A 10,784-nucleotide genomic window follows, 5' to 3' on the forward strand; every position below is an offset into this window, starting at 1 on the left:
TTGCTGAGGCAAAGGGAATGCCACATATTCAGGATTTCGATATTTACTTCCAAGTCGGCCTCTAGAAGTTGCATGTCTTTATGTTCTTCCCAGCACGGCCCATTTCCCACCTCCTCTCCAGCTCTGAGCAGGACTGTTTTCTACAAGTCCTGTGCTCTCTGCCCTTAAGAGAGCTGACAATCCAGCTGGGAACCAGCCTTACACTTGGTGGCAGTGGGTGTCAAGAGGAAAGGGTTTTTATTTGAATCCCGGTGTTTTCTATTTGTTGATCTGTTTTCATTTTAATTTTCCCATGAGGTTCTTCTGAAGGAAGACTCAACGGGATCGGATTCCTAGATAAAACGATGAAGCGGATTGCATGAACAGCAACTATAGGGTTGCTCGCTAGAAAAAAAGATAGAAATTGGATGTTGGAAATTGGATAAGTAAGAAAGATACCTGGTTCAGGACCAGGGATGCAGTTGCCTAGGGGACCCTGGGTAGCACTGGTGCTGTGAGAGGTGGGGATTGCTTTTGCTGTCTTTTCATGGAAATGTGTCACAAATTACTTATGTAAAGAAAAAAAGTAATCAAATGAATTTTTATAATTTTCGGTGTGTTGAATTTGAAGTATGAGTAGTTCTTCTATGTCCAGAAGCCAATGGAACATGAACTTGGGGCACAGGGAAGAGAGCAGGGTTTTTAGTGACGACTTGGACAACATCACCAGCATCCAGTGGCTTAGGTGTGTGTGTGTGTGTGTGTGTGTGTGTGTGTGTGTGTGTGTGTCTGTAGAGTGGGAGGGCAGAGAAGGCAAGGACATGGCTGATATGAGGGGGAGTGGAAGAAACAGAACTGTGCCAACAAGCCCTTCACAAACTGGGAGGGCCCCCCACTTCTGGCACAGGGTGGTCCCCACAGAGATCTCCCAGCCCCAAGTCTCTCTGGAGGAGGGAGAGAGAGGGTAGTGCTCCACCTGCGTCCTGACAGCCACCACACTGGTGGGTGCTCCTGCCCTGAGACATGGTCCTGAGAGGCTAAACGGCTTGCTCAGGGACACAGAACCTACTTAGCAGTGACACTCCAAGCGCTGGCAATTGCTGCAGCCAAACTATACGCTGACCTCCAAGGATGGTGCTTGGGATTGTGCAAGCAGAGGACGGGACAAGCCAGATAGTTTTGAACTCCACAACTGTGTATTGAACTAGGAGTCAAGCTCTTGATCTTACCACGGTGGCGCGGATTTCGAACAGGTCGTTTCTGTAGTGCTCCGCCTCCTGGAAGCCTGTGATATATCCAGAAGTCCACAACTGACTTCCTACAGTTGGGTTTTTTTGTTTGTTTGTTTGTTTTGAGACAGAGTCTCGCTCAGTCACCCTTGGGCTGGAGTCAGTCACTCTTGGGCTGGGTGCCTTGGCGTCAGCATAGCTCACAGCAACCTCAAATTCCTGGGCTCAAGCAATCCTGCCTCAGCCTCCCGAGTAGCTGGGACTACAGGCATGCGCCACCATGCCCGGCTAATTTTTTCTATATATTTTTAGTTGTCTGATTAATTTCTTTCTGTTTTTAGTAGAGACGGGGTCTCGCTCTTGCTCAGGCTGGTCTTGAACTCCTGAGCTCAAACGATCCACCCGCCTCGGCCTCCCAGAGAGCTAGGATTACAGGCGTGAGCCACCACACCGGGCCTGAGTTGGGTTGTTGGAGAGGAAGATTCACTCACCTATCAACTACAGAAGTGCAGGAATGTTAAAAATCCCTTGAGGTTAACAAAAATTTCTACATGTGAAAGGACATGTGGAAAAATTATAGACTACTTCCCAGAACTATGTTCTACTTACCTGGAGTCAGAGATCCGGAAACAAAATTATTTCCTGAAGAGGAGGTTTGTGGTCCCGTTAGAATGCAGAAGATCAACTGAGCAGCACCCACCCCGTTCCTTTTGCATGTCTGGTGGATGAGCCAGCTCAAACCCTGGGACATTATTGCACAAAAGCTCCCACTGCCTGCTAAAACATATTTACTATGCACCGAATTCCCCACTAAATTACTTTTTGGCATCTACCTCCAACTTTCCCTCATATCCTGTGCCCTCACTGTAAATAATAATAATAGACAGACTTGACAAATCTATTTAAAATGAAGCAGTGTTTATAACTCCAGGAGATCATAAAATGCACATGTTTGGGTATTGCTATGAATTAGAAGCTGCCGAATTGATATGGAGTAAAGAAAGCTCAGTAAGTATTTAAAGTAAGGGTTGAAACTTGGTTCATCAAAGCTTTCAGGGTGGAATCAAGTGCTTAAGTCACCCATAGTCATACCTAAAACATGCTGGCCTGACCCAAGCATGGTCAGGCTTAATGAACCACCCAAATTTCACAGTGAGCCTTGTCCTCTGTACATTTGGAATCTGAAGCACTGTACTGGGAAGACACCCATGTTTATGGGGGCAGAGGCTGGGGCAGAAGGAGATGTGGCTGGAGCTCCTCCGACTGTGGGCAGAGGCACTCTCTGTGGTGCTTTCCAGCTCCGGACAGTACCGCCTTGCCAAGGGCTCCAGGGAGAAATGTTGCTGCCCACATAGACTGGTGGTATTGATCAAAGCAATAGAGCGTTCACGGTTAGCGCTTTAAAGTAAACCTTTTGGCACTTGGTGATTTTTCTGGAAAGCGTAGAAGAAAAAGTCAGAGCCCTTTGGGCACATCTGAAGTTGCAGGGGACGCAGCCAGGGCTTGGAAGGAGCCACCGTCACTTGTCCCTTTTCCGTCTTTGTGCTGCCATCTAGGGAGGAAAGGAAAACATGTGTTGTGTCCTGGTGAGGAGAAACAGTCACCTGAAACCCCAGCACCATCTGCAGCTTCTAGAACAGAAAAGCAAAGCTGGCGCTTTCGGCCTCAGTTGGCAGCTGTGCACTTTCCCTTCTAAGAGACGACCTCAGATGAAGGAAGGAAGAACTTCCCGTCGCGGCCAGCCTGAGGTCTCCTGCTAGGTTCACGTGGGGCTCCTGGGGAGTGGGCCAAAAAGTGTTCTTTTTCTTTCAATGTTTAAAGGGAGTGAAATACAATATAATATGAGGGTTGCCCACACTTATGGAACAGATGCTGTGATTTTAGGGAAAAAACCATGAAAATATAAGAAACGCACAAAAATAAGGTTCTGAGATGAATAATTCTTAAACCATTTTCTCCTCGTTCTCCCTCCTTTTGGTTTCTTATTTTCTTTTTTTGTTTTTTTTTTGTTTGTTTGTTTTTTTTAAAGGCAGATCCTTTTATAACAATTAGGAAGCCTTATGTAGATGCCAATGTATAAAAAAATAGATAAGTATGGACTTGCTCATAGAAGTAGTACCTAATATTCCTCTGAAGAATGAAACTGAACAAGTTTAATTACTACAAGTTGGTTTTTTATTGAGTACAAAGTTAAAAGTAATTGATTCTGGAGCTATAAGTTACCAAAAAAATGTGGATGGAAATCAGATTTCTATGCCATAATGTAGAAAACAAGGAGGTGAGGCCTTCCCTGACCATCCCGCTCCCCAGAACTCTGCCCTCTCCCTTCTCAGCTTTTCCTGCAGCCCCTGGCACTGACATGCCACCAGGCCCACCATGGAATGGAAACTTCTCGAGGGCAAGTATTTTTGTCTGCCATGTTGACAGCTTCATTTCCAGTGCCTGGAACATCTTTAGCACACAACAGGTGCTCAGCAGATGTTCTTAAAGGAATCCATGAATCTAAGTTTATTCCTTGGTTTCTTTTTTTTTTTTTTTTGCAAGAACTAACAACATGACAAATTTTACACATATTCTGATTAAAACGCATGTGTAAGGTAACAATTCTCTTAACGTCTGTGAAGCTCTGATTCCTCCGTAAATCTCATTTGGTGCTTTTCCCCCTCTCGAATAGGCTTGATTGGTGTGAGACCATCAAAATAACATTAACAAAAGTACGGTAAATGTTAAAAAACTGATAGCTGAATTAAAGATTTGACATGCAAATGCACAAGCTAAGTAGAAGCTTTACTTAAATTCTGGTTTGCCACAGCTGAGGATAAATTGACCTGCAGAGTTTATTACGAATAAAGCAAGAACAAAGCAGACTAAATCTGAGTTTTTCCTATATGAAAATAAAATTTGCAATTAAAAAAGATTACTTAAAGATAAATGGCATCAGCTACACGGACAATGGTATGAACAAGAACCTGGGATGAGCAAAAAGGAGAGACCTGGGCTTGAGGAGGGAGGGAGGGCATCTGGACTCCGCCACCCACAGTCTTTGCAACCTTACTTGACATTCTGTATGACAGGGAGACCTCCCCCTTCTGGTCTACCTAGGAGGGCTGTTGTAAAGGTGAATTTAAATACTGGTAGGTGATTGCTGTGAAACTGTAAAGTACTGTTAAACACAGGTAGGAAAGCTTTTGGTCAGTCTGATGGCCCTGAGGAGTGTATAAATAATCCTGAGGGGTGTCTAAATCTCAGTGCATACAAAAGTGTAGAATTCTCATCATTTCTTCCCATCATTCAGATGAGGTCAAGGCCTGTGGACATCTTCCAGGATCACTTGGGAAACACCCTTCTGCTTGCCTCCCTAGACCTGGAGCTCTTTGGGAAGAGGTTTGACTGCATGATGCAGCTAACTCGAGATCACCAAACTTTGAATTCATCCTGGAGAAAGGGATGTTTGGGAGGAAATACATGATAGAAAGCGGCTAGTCACGTTAGATCAGCTTTAAGAACAGAGAACATCAATTCCTCAGCTATGTCAAGAAGCTGTCTCTCAAATCTGGTGAAGAGGTGATGTTCTGGGATGTAACAGAGTCGAGGTCAGGGCCTCTGGGGAAAGGGAATTTGGTGTAGTAGAGAGTCTGGGAGTCACAGGTCCTGAGTTCAAGTTCTGGCTCAGATATTTATTCGCTGTGTGACCTTGGGCAAATGAGCTGAGTTTACCTTTTTCAACTGTAAAATGGGAGAAAAAAATACCCTTTGTGCCATGTGGTTTATGGAAGGTTTAACACATAAATTCATGTAAGAGATGCTTAAAAAATTGCAAAGCACTTTGCCTGTCTTTGTTATTACTTTCCAATAATTGTACTCTTTATATTTGTTTCCATTGCAAAGTGAGGTCCTCTCTGGAAAATGAAGAAAAGAAATACACACACATAAACACACACACCACAGATACCACAATGGCCAGTATGAGCATTTTGGTGTAGTTTCTTCCAGTGAAACACATGAGATAATCCATCTCAAGAATTTAGAGGAGGGCCCGGTGGGTGGTAAACACTCCGTGCCTGCCGACTCCAAAAGCACTTTCCTCCCAGCTGTAAAGGAGACAAGGCTCCTCAAGCACCAGCGACTGCAGGAAAAGACATAAAAAACTGGATGGTCTAGTCCCACTGCACACGGAGAGTGGCTGTGGGCCAGCAGTGTCCATGATTTGTCCACGGCTCACAGGGTGAAGGCAGGACTGAGAGGACAACCAGGAACAATCCAGCCACTTTCTGTTCATTGGTCTGTTTAGTACTGAAACATGGTTGAGCATCTGGCGTCGCTTTTCCACTGCATTTACATTTTTAAAGATTGAGATATGTCTACTGTGGTTGTCACACGTTAGCATACAATATAAGCAACACTGTGTATTTAGTAAGTGACTGGGTACACTTTAGTTTTTCACCTATAGCTTGCCCTTGTGTCTTGGTAAGACCCCCAGTAAGAGAAATAGGATCCTGCAGAATGAACTGCAGTACACCGTGAAACAGACCTGACCCAGCAAAAGACAATTCCACTTGACGTCCACCTTAAACCATATGGAGGAGAATCTCCCTGGGAGTGTGGAACCATAGAAGTACCTTGAAAAATGACAGGGTGTGAGGGCTAAGAGGGAGAGGGAAATTTGAACTGAAGATAAATTAGGCAGAAAAAAGGAAAGAATGTCGGTAATCTGGGATCAGTTTCAGAAATATGTATGGTTTGATAAAAAAGATGGAGGCTCTTATGTGTGTACCAAGTGGTTTTGTAGTTTACAGACATGTTTCGAAGCTTTCCCCAAAGCAGCACATTATTCAAAAAGAAAAATTATGTCAGTAAGAGAAGCAAAGGGCCAAAGGATTTGAGCAGGCTAACGGATCCTAACATTTAGTATAACAAAGTCTAAAAAGGTTCTAGTTTGAAACTCCCTAAAGAATTTGAAAGGATAGGATATGTATGTGTAAGTGTGCATCTGTACACATATGTGGGTGTTTATATGTTTGTGTGTACTTATGTGTATACACGTGTGTTTACGTGGGTCTATGGACAGTGTATATAAGCTCATATTGATTTGTTCCTAATATCATTCCCCGAAACAGCACTTGGCATGTGTAATACTTTTTGTTTTTGATTTTTTAATTATTATTCAACTCTTAGTTAATATTGCACATTTCAAGTGAAATTAGGATTTCACTTTGGCATCGAATGTAAAGTCAAATATGCAAGAAAACAAAACTGCTAATTTCCTAAATTCCCACTTAATTTATGGCTAAGTCACAATGTGAGCATCTACTAAAGATCCTGGGAAGATGAGGAGTTTATAAAGACCATATATATTCTCAAACTTCAGTAATTGATCCAGCAATCCCACTACTGGGTATTTACCCAAAGGAAAAAGAGTCATTTTATCAAAAAGACATTTGCACTAGAATGTTTATTGTAGCACAATTCACAATCACAAAGATGTAGAATCAACCCAAGTGCCCATCAATTCATGAGTGGATTAATAAAACGTGGTATACGTATACCACGGGATACTGCTCAACCATTAAAAAAAATGAATTAATACCTTTTACAACAATCTGGATGGAACTGGAGACCATTCTCCTGAGTGAAGTATTGCAAGAAAAACAAACACCACGTGTACTCGCTATTAAATTGGAACTAACCAAACAGCACTCATGTGCACAGACAGAAGTAAAACTCAACAGAAATCATGCAAGTGGGGGTGGGGGAGGAGGGGATGAATGAAATCATGCCTAGTAGGTACAATCTACACTATGTGGGTGATGGGCACACTTATAACTTTGACTCAAGCAGGACAAAAGCAATGTATGTAACAAAAGCATTTGTACCCCCATAATATTCTGAAATTTTTTAAAAAAGGACATAAAAGTAATAATTTAGGTTGGAGGCTTGATATAAATAATCTCTAAATGCCACATAAAAGTAAATTTATTAACATGAGCGCAGCCACACAGATGTAAATGATGAATTCTAGCAACACACATAGACAAGATGGATCTTGCAACACACGTAGACAAGATGACTGCAGCAAGTGCAGTTCAATCGGCTGACGGAAGAAAATTCACAACCCTTTATCTAGAGATTAAAGACTATTTCCATTTCATTTACTACCAGCATCATTAACACACATGTTTAAGGCCCATACAAGTTTATGAATGAGTTTATGAATATGTCCTTCAACTTCAAATACTAGTGAATCACAGAAAACCCATTTTCAGAAGGAATCTTGAAATTCAAGGTTTAGCCACAGGCTGTTGAGAATTCCAATACTGTATTGCAGAATGCTTGTCCAGGGTGTCCAATATGGATTAATTGGTTGGTTGGTTGGTTAATTGTCTTGTGCAACAAATACTTGTTGAAGGCCTACTGTGTACTGCCCCAAGTGAAATGCTGTGTATACATCTACAGTTATGTGTTGCTTAATGACGGACATGTTATGAGAAATGTGTCCTTAGCCAATTTTGTAGTTGTGTAAACATCATAGAGTATGCTTACACAAACCTGGATGAGATAGCTTACTACAAACCTAGGCTAGATAGTGTAGCTTTTTGCTCCTAGGCTTCAAATGTATACCGTATGTTACTGTACTGAATACTGAAGGCAACTTTAACACTATGGTATTGTGTATCTAAACATATCATAAACACAGAAAACGCATTGTGCTAGGGCATTGCAATAGCTAGACATCACTAGGCAACAGGAAATTTTCAAATCCATTGTAATCTTATGGGACCACATCAACATATGCGGTCTGTCGTTGACCAAACTGTCCTTTTACAGGGCATGAGTGTAATTGTGAACCAGTCAGGCAAGGTCCTATGCAGAGAGTAAGGCAGGAAAATGGGATGGAGTGTGACTGCTTAGGAGCTGGGTGGAGGTAGGTGAGGAAGGTCAGGGATTGGTTTCTGGAAGAAGTGATTCTTGAGATAACTGATAATGAAAAAATGGAATCAGTCATGTAAAAGATCCAGAGGAAGGGGTCTAGAGACAAACCAGTCATACAAAGGCAGAAGTGTGGGAACAACTTGGCATGTTCGAGAACCAAAAAGAAGGCCAGAAAACAGCTTAGACAATTTGAAAGACCAAGGAGGATAGAGATCTTGACTTTGTCCCTTGAAAAAAACAGTCAAGTCTCAGCTAGTGAAGATACTGGTTAGATTATTCAATTTGTCTGGCTATCATGTACTCAACATTTACCAATTAATTACATAATGTGCCCAGCACTGTGCAAGACACAAACTTGAACAGTACAAAGTTTCTGTTGTTAAGGGGCTGACCTCCAGTAGGGATGATAACGCAAGTGTTTAAGGAGCCTTTCCTTTCATCCAAAACTTGAAAATATAAGAGAAATTGTCTACAAATGGAACAGAAAAAAAAGAACAGAAACTCAGCAACAGGACCTGGAGGACAGTATCCAGTGGTCTAGCATACATGTAATTGGAATCCCAAAAGCTGAGGTGGGGAGGAGGGAGAAGAAGTGGGAAAAAACCAGAAAAGTATTTAAAGAAATATTGGCCAGAAATTTTCCAAATTTGATGAAAATCATAAATTCAAAGCTTCAAGAAGCTTAAAAGACTCTCAAACAAGATAAACAAAAAGAAAACCAAATCAACACATCATAATCAACTTGCTGAAAACTAATAATAAAGAAAAAATCTTAAAAGAAGATAGGGAGGAGAAGGGACACATTATATAACGTAGAAGAAATATAAGAAGTACCATGAATGTATCATCAGAAATTATGGAAGTCTGAAGACAATGGTTCTTTGAAAGGATCAAAGAAATTGATAAACCTTTAGTTTCTTGGTTAGAAACTAAAACGAAAAAGAAGACACAGATGACCAATATCATGTGTGAAAGAGGGAACATCACTACAGATCCACAGACATTAAAAGGATAATAAAAACATGATGAACAACTTATGCCAATAAATTTGACAACCTAGATGAAACCCACATATTTGTTGAAAGATATAAATTACCAAAATTGGCACAGGAAAAGCAGGAAATTAGAATAGTTCTTTATTATAGAAATCTAATTAGTAATTAACAATTTTCCCAGAAAGAAAATTCTAGGCCCCAATGGCTTCATTGGTGAATTCTGTTCAACATACAAGGAAGAAACAATGCCAATCTCACACAAAGTCTTTCAGAAAATAGGTATAAAAGAATATTTTCCAACTCAGTAATAAGGACAGTTTTACTCTGACATCAAAATCATTATAAGAAAACTACAGACCAATATCCCTCATGAATAGATATGAAAATCCTTAATAAAATATTAGGAAATAAAACCTCATACTGTATATGAAAAGAATAATGCATTGTGACCAAGTAGGGATTATCCCAAGAATGCAAAGTTAGTTTGACATTAAAAAATCAATCATCATAATTCAAATATTAAAAGATAATTGTCTATTACAGGAAAACTACATGATCATCTCAATAGATGAAAAAAATTATTTGACAAAATTCAGTATCTATTCATGATAAAAACTCTCAGTGAACTGGGAATAGAAGAAAACTTCCTCAACCTGATAAAGTTAACCTACAAAAAAATCACACACATAAATAGATATTGATACATATATAGATTCAGAAATGTTGATATGTATATAGCATGTGTATGTGTATGCATACATCATACACACACACATAAACACGTATTTCCTAGCTTTGGCTGCTAAGCTAAGCAGTGGCATACCAATAACAACCAGCACATCTACTAACTAGATCTTGGTTTCTAAACACCATTCTCCACTGAAAGGAACCAGGGCTCTTTGGAAAAAAAGGCTAATTCAGGGCTTGGGCAAAGAAAGTACAAGGAAAGCCTGAAACACCCTGTCCCAGAAGTAAGGACGTATTAAAGAATAATGAAAACATACCAAAAAGATACAGAAGTCAGCTTGAAGGGTCTCCTACTGGCTCTTCTGGGACAACAGGAGCATCAAAATTAATAATGATAATGATAATATAACCCACCAGATAAAATAAAAATCTATAAATCCAGACTGATATAAATTCATAAATGAGCAAGTGAGTAGAGAAGGGAAAACTCTTTCTTACAGAAGAATGCCAACTGATAAATACAGAAGAAATAATAGAGCTAGAAAAATAATGAGTAGATCCTAAAACTAGTGGGTAAACATTTGACATGGAATAGGATACTTATACAGTCCCAGAGTATTTACCCACAAATTGCTTATTAATTACAAAGATAATCAATGACAATTTTCAGTGGATAAACTTGGGGACACCACCTTCATCAAGTGATCAAAGTTAACATCACTGATATTGGGACAAACCATGAGTCCTGATACAGAGCACTGAGAAAGACACAACATTACTTCCGTGGGTGCCCAAAGTGTATAGCTTGAATTTAATCAAGAGCAAATGGTAGACAAACCCACAGTGAGACACATTCTACCAAATAACTCGCTTGTACTGTTCAAAATGTTAAGTAAGACAAAGAGCAGATGAGAAATTCTTCCAGATTAAAGAAAACTGTAACAACAAAAAGGCTCCAGTGCTA

The 10,784-nt window shown here is 40.4% G+C and overlaps 1 protein-coding gene across 1 annotated transcript in view; it reads right to left on the minus strand.

The window, feature by feature from the left end:
- Positions 1 to 2,443: 2,443 nt before the first annotated feature.
- RNASEH2B (ribonuclease H2, subunit B) overlaps positions 2,444 to 10,784 on the minus strand; it is a 57,167-nt gene continuing 48,826 nt past the window's right edge. Inside the window, exon 10 of the mRNA XM_012648643.1 lies at positions 2,444 to 2,760. Within this exon, the coding sequence (XP_012504097.1) occupies positions 2,728 to 2,760 (33 nt within the window). The 3' untranslated portion in view covers positions 2,444 to 2,727. The remainder of the gene's footprint in view (positions 2,761 to 10,784) is intronic.

This window comes from Propithecus coquereli, unplaced genomic scaffold (genome assembly GCF_000956105.1).
Source record: "Propithecus coquereli isolate 6110/MARCELLA unplaced genomic scaffold, Pcoq_1.0 Scaffold11, whole genome shotgun sequence".
In the NCBI taxonomy this organism is placed as follows: Eukaryota; Metazoa; Chordata; class Mammalia; order Primates; family Indriidae; genus Propithecus; species Propithecus coquereli.